General features: G+C 35.5%; 1 protein-coding gene across 1 annotated transcript; it reads right to left on the bottom strand.

The window, feature by feature from the left end:
- Window positions 1-585: 585 nt before the first annotated feature.
- Window positions 586-14,145, bottom strand: LOC115964021 (TBC1 domain family member 22B). Its single transcript, XM_031083305.1, has 10 exons — window positions 13,898-14,145; window positions 12,620-12,776; window positions 12,306-12,489; window positions 11,304-11,374; window positions 9,723-9,860; window positions 9,542-9,633; window positions 4,432-4,703; window positions 2,491-2,576; window positions 2,177-2,278; window positions 586-1,040 (listed from the first exon to the last, which is right to left on the bottom strand). Exons 1-10 carry the CDS (start codon window positions 14,008-14,010, stop codon window positions 879-881), a joined length of 1,377 nt encoding a protein of 458 aa, XP_030939165.1. The 5' UTR covers window positions 14,011-14,145; the 3' UTR covers window positions 586-878.
- Between the last annotated feature and the right edge of the window lie 233 nt (window positions 14,146-14,378).

Genomic DNA, 14,378 nt, shown 5'->3' with positions numbered 1-14,378 from the left:
ATGTAGGCAAATGCGCACTTTACCATGTACAAAAACATTGAGCATATCAAGCACTGTCAAGAGCATTATAGCTCACGGTATTACCTCCTCTCCTTTATGTAAAAAACCAAGGTTTAACCAATCCCCCACCTCCCCAAACATCCCACACCAACCCCCCCCCCCCCCCCCCCCCCCCCCCCCTCGCCCATTGTTATATCCATTGAATTATTGTTATTATTTTAAAGGGTATAGGGAGACAAGCACATTAACCCAAGGAATAGCACAATCGGTTTATACCACACCTTATAAGGCAGAGGTCACTAGTTTAAATCTACATTTCTCCCTTCCCTTTGAGGCCAAAACTCACACACACAATTCTAAACCTTGTCTGTGATCTTCCCAATTGATCAGTTTGATCTAAGCTAAGAGGAAGAAGAACATGCTTAGAAGAATACAACTGTGAATAGTTTGATAGGGACAGATGAAATTTCCGTATTTACCACGAATTTGTGTAGTAGTAAACAAATAATGGCTATATTGGATGCTGATTCCTCTCAACTCCGTTCATGAAATGGAAAATTTTCATACGGTGCATTTGCAAACATATAATGAATATATTGGATTCCTCTCACTCCATTCACGAAATGGGAAATTGTGATACAACAAGGTAATTCTTTTGTTCTTTTTTATCTTTCTATGGTCAAAGTAAATCTACAAAGAAATGTCTGAAAATACACATATTCCAAGCCAAAATACATATGAGAACATGGGCCGGTTTTCTCCAATGAAGTAAGAGAAAACACATCTATAGATACCAAAAGGCAGCAAAATATGAAAAACATAGTGTAAAGAACAAAATTCCTAACTGACCATAAACAATAGCTATTACAATTCCCTTTTTAGCTAGCCAAGTGGCTGGGAGAGTTGTTAAACATACTGTGCCACATGAATGCTCTTGAAAGCACCATCTCAAGCTCTTGGTGAGTCCAGTTTTGAGTCGGAAGATGTTGAAGGAACATCACCAATTCTTGGAAATCAAGCTTCTGAAGCTTATCTGACCACTGAACATAGGGTAACAGCTCATTTTAATCATTTGACATAATCATCACCATCACAAAAGAAAATGCAACATCATCTAGTCAACTACACAGATTTATTTGGATAAAAAGGCATACGGAAATGGCATACAATTTTTTATTTTTATTTTTTGTAAAGACCATATAGAGACGGCCTTTCCCCTACGAGGATTGGGACAATGGTTTGAGACATTCATCAATTGTTTGCAAAGTTTCAGAAAGTTAATCACATTTACTAGGAAAATTAACGAGCAGCTGATGCTATGGCTAATGTAGGACATGCTGCCAATAATTAACAGTCTTAGGATGGCAGTTTTGCTTTCAAAATACAAAGGATTTAATGAGAAGCTATCAGTTCTGCCATGTACTAATGTTTATTAATTAATGTATCTTTTTCTACAAGAAAATATTGAAAAAAGATAATGTGTTACGTGAAATAGGTATAAAAGTGCAACAAGAAATAGAGCAATAATAAAGTGGGAGCTTTGTGCAACAGGTACAACCTTTAATGACTTATATAATGTCTTAGGCCAGAATATTTGGCAAAAAAACCAATGAAGAACACCACTAGAATGCCCATAACAGATTCACTCACCTGCCATGACTTAAGAACATCATGCAGTTTTATGTGTACCATATGACTTATTTCTAAATGGGGAGTAAAAAAAAACCCATCCTGAGGCTGCTGAAACTTGCCATGTTTTTAGTTCTAGAAATGAAACAGAAACTTGCTTTAATAAAATTATCACCGCCCCCACCCCCCCCCCCAACCCCCCCGGCGGCCGCGGGCGGATCAGCATATTACAAGAAAGGTAATTTCTAATTGGCAATTAAAAGGTCAGTGTGGTTCTTGGTTTAGCATTCCGAGGTGAAATATATCAATACCAAGTCCAAATGAGGAGCCAATAAAAACACCCCAAAAAGTGGCACGCGGATGCTAGATGATGCAAGTGAAGCACAACTTTTTTTCCCTATACATACCTACCTATATATTACTCAATATCTATCAGATGGCAGTAAAGAGATGCATCAACATTTACCAACAAAAACATTTCTAACCATAAATCTGAGCATGCAACCAAGTAGATCATACCAGCACAAAGCAAGAATGTCCATCTCACCGTTAAAAGAAAACTGGCAAATATGTACACAAGGAAATCTGGCAACGCATCCCCTTCCGCAAGATATGTGTCCCACAGGCGTGTAACAAGATGGAAAGGTATCTAACAAAAAAGAACAAGCCATTAGCTTTGCATAAATAATAAAAGCACTCGTTCATGGCCAAATCTCTGCTGCAAATGTTATTAGCTGCAACTTAAGCAACTTAGAGATTACATATTAGGTTCACGTTCTTAACAAAACTTGAGGTATAATAAGATAGAGGAGAATACAGCAATTCCTGATACAAAAAATGCATTTGTAGAAGAAAGCAAACCTCGCGTATTAGAAGACAGTTGAACCAGCGGAAAGCAAATTGAAGAAATTCCAGCCCTTGCTCCTCCATGTGTCTTGAAACAGGTTCTAGAGCATTTCAAAAAAGTATTCCAGTCAATAAGACCCAGCATATTATAATTAAAAAATTTGGACGGATATAAATGTTAAACAGGTGAAGAAACAAGGATTAGATATAATAAGGTGATGGAAATTGTGACATGTTTCCTGCACCGATGCAACTGGATAATATATATAAGACATACATTTTGGTAGTGCAATATGGAAGATTCCTCACCAACCACAACACGAAAAAGATCTGGGAAACCCAAGAAAGCTTTTTATTAAAGCAGTTGAAAAGTTCCTTTCCCATTGAAGCCCTTGGAATAACTACGAAAATATGCTCCCCTTTACTTTAGTCAAAATATAATTCCTAAATATTACACTTTCTAGAAAAGCATAAATTACCAATAATACAATTTTTACAATAAAATATGTATAGAAAATCTGCAGCTAAAGTGAGTTAGGTTGGTGTGCTCTATGGGATGGGAGGGTTTTTTTTCCCCTGCATTTATAATAGTAACCAGATATTCTTAATTTCATTTTGAATTGTTGAACAAAGGATATTTTAAATGACGATGGACTTGTCTAACTAGGTCCTGGCCTATAGGAGGGTGGTGTGCCATTTCTAAACATAATTAAGTGCGTTATTAGGGATGACTCTTGTGATCATTCTTGGTTTGACTCATGTATCTCACTAATAATCTAGGTACACGGCATTGGGATCCTTGGTTCACTCAAACCCTTTAGGTTGGGAATTAGAGTCAATGAAGAACCTCTTCAATTTTCTGTATTCTAGTTTTCCATTTTGTCAATGAGAGGATCGATTATCTTGGAGTTTGACTGTTTGACATAGAATGAAAAATTTGGAATTCAATCATCTTGCCTTTAGGAGCTCAATTCAAAAAGTGTTAGCCATTTGGGATGGCATTCTTGAACATATGGAGAAGCATTTCCATTGTTCCTACTGCGGACAATGTGGTGGGAATGGAAAAATAGAAAAAAATTTTGATAAGTAAAAGAAAAATGGTGTTGAATGCCCAATCATGTTATTATACAATTTTTATAAAGATCCTAATATTATTCGATGACTACATAGGGTAGTGTCCCTTCATCTTCTTTTCTACATTTCTTACATCTGTTGAATCTCATATTGTAATTGCATAGGAGTAACTCAATGCTCGTATTATGTATTCAAATCTAGCTCCTCTTTAAATAAAATTAGTTTGTTATAATTAATTAAACCATTGTTTATAAGTTATAAAAAATGGTTTAATTAAGTCAAATATCCATTTTAATCCATGAGTTTGTAATTTTTCAAAAACACAAAATTAATCCCAGATATAATCCTACAGCTGAAGATATATCCCCTTGCTGAATCTCAAGACTGAATTTCTTGTAGAAGAAAGACAAAATACATCTAAAAAAATATAACTATCATCATACTTAATTATACTGTGATAGTTCCATACTTCTGGAAACAGATATAAGTACCAATTTAATGTAACTTTGTATACCATAACATCAAGAAACTGGCTAAGAGAAACCTTAACTTCATTCAATACTTGGCACGTGTCTACAAGTGCCAGAGGCTTCCCCACCAAGAGACGGAGGGAGAAAGGGAAAAGGGACAGGTAAAACTAGCTGAGGGACACAAGACCCATAATCTTACTGCAGGTAGCATATAGGCATAACCATTAGCTATATTTGTCTACGTATAACCATGAATGACTATGAAACAAAAATTATATGTTTTGGGCCTATGTCCATTCAACCCTATACACACAGCACACAGGCAAAGGAAAGAACCAAGCCTAGAATATATGTATAATGGCGTAAAGCAGTTAATATCACACAAAGAAAGGGGCTCTAGATAAAGTGTTACCATCAATCCGCCTGACCAATTCCTTCAACTTAAACACAAGCCTCTGAATTCCCGGTTGAGCAAAAGTGTAATGGTCTTGCATACCATCAAGCAACTTCGATAGACACCAGTAGCAATCAGCCTCTAAGTTAGAGATATTTTCCAGAGATAAATCAGAGATTGACCAGTTATCCGCACCCCCTTCTAAGTATTCTGACAAGAAAACAACTAGAAAGGGTGTAGCCAGATCATTTATTCCCTGAACATATCCACTTGCAGGATGCCGAATGGCCCTGGAAAGAAATCAGGAAAGATAGTAAAGATATAGATAATTAATTCAATCAAAATATAAGGAGACCACATCCCCTTTTTTCCCCTTCTTAAAGTATTAACTGTGGGATATAAAAAAATTTCAGCCCATCAAATTAACAAAATATACAATGACTTATGGATGTGGAATATGGAAATTCCAAAAAATATGGACACAGGATTAAAATTATATGTATTTTGACACAGGATTAGAACAATAAATTTTCTTTTAATAAATAAAATACTTTATTGAAACAAAAGATAAGGAACCTACCAATCATATCAAATTAGAATCGGAGATTCAACAATTCAATGAATTCTAAAAAAGATACAAATGGGAGAGTGCCTAAGGCATTCATCCAATCATACAATGATCTCAAAAAGGATATTTTGATAACATGATTGAGATGTTCAACACAATCAAAAGTTCTACTATTCCTTTCTCACCATATGAGTTATGACCAGATGATAAATAAAGGAGCTTCCTTCCAAGCTTTTACACCCTGGTGCCAACAAGCCAACAATTCAAGTACTGATTTGGCATAACTCAAGATACTCTAAATAAAGAAAACACCAGAGACCAAGATCTCTAGACACAAAGCAAAATGGTATAAGATGTCCACTGTCTCTCCACTATTCTTACACATACAACAACAACCAAAATCACCATATGACACTTCCACAGGTTACCAATGGTCAAAATCTTGCACAAGGCTGGTGTCCAAGTGAAAAAAAGCGATCTTACAAGGCACTCTAGCACCCCAAATGCTTTGCCAGAGAAAGGAATATTCCTTGAACTCCTCAATTCATCATAAGATTTAACATCATATTCTCCATTCTTTTTTAAGGTTGATGGTAATCTGTTCTCACCTTGAGTAGAGGGGAAATTAGAATACAGCAAGTCAAATAAATTCTCCACCAACTCTGTTTGCCAATCCTGAACTTGTCTAACTTCACTGTCCCCCATTCCCACCAAGTAGGAGGCCATTGAGGCATTTTTGTCCAATGCAAAGGTAAAATCAGGAAACAAATATTTAAGGCAGGAATTTTTGTAATTTTTGTTGAACCCTCACCTTGATTTAAGGCAGGAAACCTACCTCAACTTGATTTTCTTGATTCTTGTAATTTTTGTACTTGATTGTTGACCCTTGTACACTCTCTGTGTACTAGGGTGTCCCTTTTTCATATCAATAAAACTTATTACTTATCAAATATATATATATATATATATATATATATATATAAGGCAGGAATCTCCACAGTCCATGCCATTTGTCATACCAAAACAGAACCCTAGTGCCATTCCCATCCCCCATGCCAAAAGTAACATTTCTAGAAAAGGAATCCCATCCTTCTCTAATACTCGTCCAAAGACCCATGCAATGAGAACCTCACACCACCTTTGCTGAACATCCCCCCCAATCCTTCCCATATTTGATGGATATAACACATCTCCAAAAGTGGACGTAGGACAAGCCAAAACAATGCACATTAAAATTGTTGAAGAACAGAAAATTAAAGATAGAGAACCAAGGGGTTAGGACCAAGGCCTGCTTGAAGTCAGCACCAAGAAACCCACTAGGAGTTAGCACCTAGGGTTGGCTGGAGTTAGTATCATACCATTGGGACAATTTCAATAGAAACTTTATTCATCAAAATAATCCACCATAATAGGAATACAATACTTTGCTTGTACAGACTTCTAAACTCTAATCTTGACTATCATAGGAAACCCTAATTCTAATAGACTTGGGAAATCCCAATAATTGAATTACAAAAACATCTGACTCTAATAAAATAATAACCTAATTAAATACTAGGGCCTAAAAATAAAATAAAATGCAATTTACTCCAAAATCAAATAAGACTAAATCAAAAATAAAAATTTCTTTAAGCTTCCCACATCACCTTCTCTAACCCAAACCTTCATAACTACTTCCTTAAAAGGGAATGGCTGAAAGTATTTAATTTACATATAACCAAACACCCTTCTTCAAAGGACAACACACCACCCCCGATCCACCAAATGGGACTTGGGAACTGCCCCCGCCCTGTCCCGCAAATAGTGTCTATGTAACTTTTCCAATCGGTTAGCAATATGGATGGGCATAGTGAAAAGAGACATAAATTTCACAAAATATCTTTTGTTGGTGACCAGAAAAGTGTTGATAAGAGGTGACATTAGTTTCATGTCGATGAATTTTTCTAAATTTAAGAAAGTTCCCTAGAAATAATAGAGAATATACAATGAAAAAGTCATTAAGTCAAAGCATCTTTGCATACTGAACTTGAGCAGGAGATGATGCATGTGGTATATGTTGTTGTTCTGCCATAATTCTGTGAACTCTTCACAATATAAATTGAGTTACAGTGCTAGAAGAGGGAAGTGGCAAACAATTCATGGTGGCTACTAAGATAGCTTTGTCATGATGTCACTGCCTATCATCCATATTTACACATTTCATAGGTCAAGACCAGTCATTCAAATCCCATGGAAGATCACCCCTAGCCCCAAAAACCATCCTGATCAGCCAATCCCACATCTCTAATTCGTCATAAAGTTTGAGTGGAAAAGAAAACAATCTAGGTAACAAAGATGTTCCATTAAGTGACAACCACGGCGGGAGTTCTTTCGTCAATCACACCCTACCCTGGGAATATATAAAACAAAATATCATGTGACAACAAAAGTTAACAACCATAATTATGCAACAGGCCCGTCCATACAGTTGAAACTGGGAACTACTCAAAAAACCTACAAAAAGAGACAGAAATCAGCTGACAGCTGATTCAAGCCTCCAATCTCCAATCTCCAGAAACCTGAAATCTAATGGTCCTAAAGGTATGGACATTGGATGTTAGCCGCTAAAGCTAGGTGCTCAACAGACAGCGATTCATAATCCCTTTATTTTTTATAAAAAAAAGGGGCACGGGGGGGGACTATCTTTTTGTTTGTACTGTAAACTACTACATAATTTCCCAAACTAGTATTTATTGAACCTAATAAGTCATTTCATTGAACCACTTCAACAAATTCAATGGATTGAATGTTCTGCAGTAAACAATACACCTACTGGTTTAGACTATTGGATGATTCAAGCTGAGCACAACAGAAAGGATTACAGGAAATTTATATTCCAGAGGCACCAAAAAGCAGTAAAAAAAATTCAAACACAGGTTGTGCTATGAGCAGATTAAATTCAAAGCAAATCCAGAGAATCCCAGGTGCAAAACCAGCAACAGATACAAAGGTCCAAGTTCAAAAACTCTACCTAGGACTACTGACCCCATCAGTTCTCTCTCCCACCTCAAACTTCTTCTTTTTTTTATAAGGAAGAAGAGAATATTATTAATAAATGAAAAGCAAGAAAAATACAAAGAGTTCACAGTAGTGAACAAAGGAAAATAAGGAACAAAAAGACAAAAGTAGCCCCTAATCTATTCTAATAGACGAAAGAAACTCCAAAAGGGTAGAACAATCCGAGAAACCCTAACATCAAGACCAATCAAAGAGGGTCCGCTGGCATAACTCTAATAACTGAACGACAGATTTCCCCTCATCCTCAAAGGACCGGCGATTCCGTTCAGTCCAAATAGTCCACATTAAACAGTCTGGAACCAAATTCCAAATATCAGAACTACGCTTCCCAAGCCAATGATACCAACAAAATAATAAGTCCACAACTGAACCTAGCATGACCCAATCGATCTCAAACAGCCAAAGCATATACATCCACAAAGAATGAGCTATCGGACAAAAAAGTAACAAGTGATCCACAGATTCCGCATTACAACAGCACATACAACAACGATTCGTCAAAGGGCAACCACGAAGCATAAGGTTATCCAAGGTTAGAATCTGACCATAAGCTGCTGTCCAAATAAAAAAAGCCACCCTTTTAGGAACCTTAACTTTCCAAATGCCCTTCCAAGGGAAAGAGGAAGGAGCTGCATTTCGAATCTTATGATAAAAAGACCGAATATCAAACTTCCCACTTCCATTAAGATCCCAACAAAGCCTGTCACATCCTCCACCCCTAGGAATTCGGGTTTGGATGAAATGAAGTAGGGAGTAGGAAGCCGCTAACTCCCAATCATTGAATTCCCTATAAAATATTAAACTCCACATTCTGTCATTATCACCCACTGGAGGGCTTAACACAATACAAGCCTCCTTATTGACCAAACACAAAAATAACTGAGGATAAAAAATCTTAAAGAGGAACATCCCCAATCCACTTATCATGCCAAAAAAGGATACGAGAACCATCCCTCACCACAAAAGAGAAATGCTTAGCGAAAGTTTCCCACCCTTCACTAATACTCCGCCATAACCCACATCCATGAGCCCTTCCCAATTTACTCTTGAGTGTATATATATATATATATATTCTGGAACTAAAACGGTATGTTGGTATCAAGAGAAAATACATGAGCTAACAATATATTTTATTAATTTGTTAAGCATAGGAAACAAAATATAAATACATGATATTAATACAAATCAAAGTGTTTGATATGATTAAGAGGAAATTTAGCTGAATGTAACTGACAAAGCATTCAGCAGAAGAAATCACAAACAATCGAGTGGTGACTATTCTACCTATATTTTGAAATGTAGCAATGCAGTAATCCAATTCAAAAGCAAAAATTCTGTCAGAAAATTATTGACTAAATAGTCTAAATTGATTGATAAATAATTTAAGCTTAACCTAGTGTAATCTAGTTTGATACAACTGGTGCATTCATTTCTTCCTTCCCCTCAGATGCACATATTGCTTGACATATAAAAGCCATTGGCACAGAAGAATAAGTATCTAACCATGTATAAAGGATGCGCTCCAAGGATTTCTGAACTTGTGGTTCTTGGAAGAAAGAGACATCAGGTACAGTGCGTGGACAATCAACAGCAATCTAACAAGAATGTCATCAGCAATTCATCAAAAATTGGGCAGAAGAGATTTGTAATAATCGAGATGAGAATTCAATAGACACAAAAATACCTGGCGAAGCATATTGATCTCGTCATCTGATCTTTCTGTATCTGGAATGTCATAATACTGAGAAACACAGTCAAGATACTCAAGGCGCTTCCTTCTTAAAATTCCCTCCTTTCTATCTGAATTAGGTGGTGCATATCCCTGTTGTCAGTTCATTTTAAATTTCAAACAAGCAACAAAATTTATTTCAATAGGAAAATTCAGGGGACAAGCCAGATTAGCTTAGACTCTGATTTTAGATGTGATTGTCCATCCAATGCATGCACTAGACTTTTTGTTCCAAGCAATAATTACATGACAACTTAAACCACATGGATTAAAAATAGGAACAAAAACACATGTAAAGCTTGTGCAATCGAGTTAGTAATTTCTTCCAACTCAAGACTCAGCCCCACTTAGATTAGGTTGGCCTCTGAACTTAAATGTGATGGTCCATCCAATAAATGCACTACAAAGAGCCTTTTTGTGATATAAGACAACTAAAACCACATTGGGTAAAAGGGAGAACAAACAAATACAAAAAGCCTGTGAAATCAAGTTGGTAATTTCTTCCTACTCAAGATTCAGTCCCACATAGACAAATAGAAAAAAGGCAACACATGCTAAAAGTAAATAAGGTAAACGTTAAATCTCAGACTGTAGATTCACTAAAACATTCCAAATCTCACAATGTTTCCCCAATGTTACTCTTAAATGTGTCCACCAGTGTTTGCATTAATGTGTTTATCAAGCACACTGTCTCTTAAAAACTTTACTTAAGAAAGTAAATACCTACCAGAAAAAAGAAAGTTCTTATAATAAATTATAGGGTAAAATACTATTTTGATCCCTAAACTTTACCAAAAGTTTGTTTTAGGTCCCTAAACTTTAAAAAGTTCTTTTGGTAAAGTTTAGGGACCAAAATAGTATTTTACCCTAAATTATATAACAACAACAAAGCCTTAGTCCCAAAACTATGGAGTGAGCTATGGATTCTCAACAGACTAATCAGGGTTGTTTACATGTATTCTTTTATGCCATTCTATCCAATCAAAAATCATACTCTCAGTCACCCCCATAATTAACAGATCCTTTTTTACTACTACTAGCGGAAAGTTCTTCAAATAAATGATCTTCAACAAAATTAGATAAGGACAGAAGCATGATCAACAAAAGGTACCGTCACATAAGAAATAAAGGAGCATTTACTAGCCATATCATAAATTTATAAGGCAAAAACACCAACCAAAAAAAAAAAAAAAAACTTTATAAGGCAAAAGAAAGATCTAAACTTCTGTAACATAAGAACGAAGGGAGCATTTAATAGCCACTATTACCCTTTGTGAATTGTCATCTATGTAGCACTAACATCTTCTGTGAAATAAGTTTTCATTATCAGTCTGATAAAAACAAAACAAAAAAAATTTAAAATCCAATTTGAAAGCTTTCCACTGAAACCAATATCCCTAATTGTACACCAAGAAACATTTGATTGTAGGTCTGAAATTTACTTCTAAGACTAAGCAACTTTGAATTACAAGCCCAAAATTTCCAGTCATCATGCTTTTTAAAACCTATAGCTAGTATTAGAGAACTCAAACTTACCAAGAGAAGCCTCCACACATCAGGGCGAATATAATCTGGTATTCCACTCCAAGCTAACTCACGCAACTTCTCTACAAAATGAAATTCAAAAAGGAAATGTTACAGCTCTCAAATTGTACTTTACATTAAAATTATGGAACTTCTAAACCCCACAAGCGAGAGAGGGAGGGAAAGTTAGAGAGATCTTAACCTCTATTAGAACCAAAATGAAATTTCTACAGGTAATTTGCTCAAAAATTCAAAATAGAAACATCCGCTTCCCAGAAAATTACAATTTGAAATTTAAGAAATCAAAGTCTACAAAAGAGGAGATTGGTGGCAGTGCTCTGAGTGCTCAAACGCCTGTAAATTGTGCGCAACAACAATAAACTCAAGCTCAAACATAGGCAACTCTACACTTTCAAATGTACAGTAACAAGGATGCCAAAAAGAGTAATGTTAAGATAAAGAGGATGGCACTATCTATTATCCACAGAAACACAATATATCTTGTTTCATGATAAGATAAAATTTGTATTGGTATTGCATACTGTTATTGGACTAAATTATGTTCTTGCTGAATTTGTAATTAGAATAGAAAATCAAATTGTGCAAAGGGTTGTGCCTTAGACCTAAGTTACATGCGCCTGTTATCATTCACAACTACTATCAGTGTAACGATTAGAGGGGAAAAAAGTCCTGCAGCTTTTTAACATGTCCGCCTAAGGGTAACATGATATGTTTTTACAAAATTGTGAAACCAAGAAGGACAGTAACATCACCATAACGCAACAAGAAATCCAAACAATATCCAGTAGGCACAATTAATTGGAAGAGAGAAAAGTCGCAAAGTTGAAAAAATATCAAAACGCAGCTAAATTTGCATGCAATGGTATTTCATCTTAAGACTTAGCATCTCAACAACAGGCAGTCCCTTCATAATCTAAGATATGCACCCCAAAATATTCAACATTAGACATGGGAAGGAGGGAAAGAGAGAAGAGAAACTTAAAATCACAATACCTAATATGACTGTTGTCCCAGAAAGTGCCTTTGTGAACTTCATAACTCTTGCTGAATCTGTAGCTCTTGCACCCATGGCAGACTTCTGAACTTCTTTGGATGTATTTTCGATCTCTGAGGTTGATGTTTTTAACTTAATGACATTTGTGTTATTATTTAGCTTGCTAGTACTCTGGACTTCTTCCTACATTACGAGTAAAAGTCCAACTTATTAAATTCTCAATAACTAAACTTTTGTACATCATGTGTTTAAAAATTTTAATTTAAAAAGAAAAAAGTGCACAAGAATGAGGGAAAATGGATGTCACGATTACCTCCGCTGCCTTGGCCAAGTGATCACTTGAGCCAGCTTCATTGTATGAAAGGCTCCTTTCATACTCTGGAGTCCGTTCTTGTACGCTTGATTCATCTAGTGGGTCTGATCTCCTAGTCAGTAATATTTTACCAGGAATACTGCGGCCTTTGAGCAAACTAGACATGCCAAAAATTCAAGATTAAGAAACAACTAACAGAACAACAAACAAAATCATTGATTCTTTAGAAAAACATTACAACAGCAGAATTGAGATGCTAAAGCAACAGCCATAGAAAGTATCTTCTTATCAGTAATTAAACAAACAACCCATGCATCTTAAACCCATGATCTTACCTTCTACCTAGTTCTTACAATGAAAGGAACAGCTATATGAAGCATTATATAGGTAAAATATCTAAATATTGGACACAATCATTCCACTTATAGATATCAAGTAATAAGCTTTCTTCCAAAACTGACTAACTCCAAACACTTCAACTGATAGAAAATTACATAATCAAAAAATATATGAGTCCTGTTCAATGTCTTAGGCAGCCTACTGCAATGTGTATCTAACCAGTTTGAGAACAGAAAACATGAAAACCAAATCTAAGAAATAAAAATTAAAAATAGATGGCAGTGGTATCGGAGGAAAGAAAGCCACATTGCATATTTATGTCTAGCACAATGGTAAGTTTTCACAGACACGCAAAATTAAGCACACAAGTAACCCACAAGAGAGAGAGGATAAAAAGTCAATTTCTGCAGCCCCATTTTGGCATAGATCAGCAAGTCCACATTTTTCTTATAAAGTAAGCAAATCAGGTAAAATGAATTTCCTATTACTAATTCTCAATTCCATTGTATGACAGAGCAAACTTAGAACACCAAAAAAATAAGGGACTTAGAATCCCAATCAAAATGTTTTCTCACACTTTCTCAGCAACCAGACACAGCAGAAGTTAATGATATCACCCAATCCAAATGCATAGATCCTATCAATTGCAAAACTTTCCTCACTGATCTCTACCAAATACATCAAAATCAACAAGACCCACATGAATTTTCTCAATCATATCACAGAATTTGAGAGATCAAAAGCCATAACTCATAAATTAGAACTAATATCCAAATGGGTTTTCCGAATCCAAAACAAAAGACCCATTTGCAAGTCAAAATCGATAAGTCCTCGAAAACCTTCATTATGAATGTTTTAAGCAAATGGGGTTTTGAAATATGACGGAAAATTGAACCAAATAAGAGTGAGAAAATTAGAAATGAGAAAACTTGGGCATACCCTTGAACATTCCTGAGGGTCTGGTTGAATCTGGAATCAAGGCTTGTGAGAGTGCTCTCTTTCTTCCTCTGATCTTCTGCGCTGTTATTGTTGTTGTTGTTGGTGTTCCTCATGGTTGTTGCTATGCAAAAACCATGCTCTCTCTTTCTGTTTGTGCTTGTATTTACTAGTCCATATTTTGTTTTCTCTCACGACCAAAGAATAAGAAAGCCTTGGATCAAAAAAAAAAAAGAAAAGAATAAGAAAGCCTCAACAACATGCGGTAATAATAATCAAAAAAAGCAAATGATGTACTTGACTTTAATAATGATTTTTTTTTATATGTATTATTGGAAATAATAATTATTGAGAGAAGATGTTTTGTTAAATTAGATATATCTGAACTAGTTTCTCAAAAAAAAAAAAAAAAGATATATCTGAACTAACAGTATACTATATAGAGAATGGGGAAATTTTAAATTAAGCGAAAAAAGAAGAAAAA

This window comes from Quercus lobata, chromosome 10 (assembly GCF_001633185.2).
Source record: "Quercus lobata isolate SW786 chromosome 10, ValleyOak3.0 Primary Assembly, whole genome shotgun sequence".
NCBI classification, from domain to species: Eukaryota; Viridiplantae; Streptophyta; class Magnoliopsida; order Fagales; family Fagaceae; genus Quercus; species Quercus lobata.
Note: the sequence above shows the minus strand (reverse complement) of the source record. Positions and strands in the feature narration are given on the sequence as shown.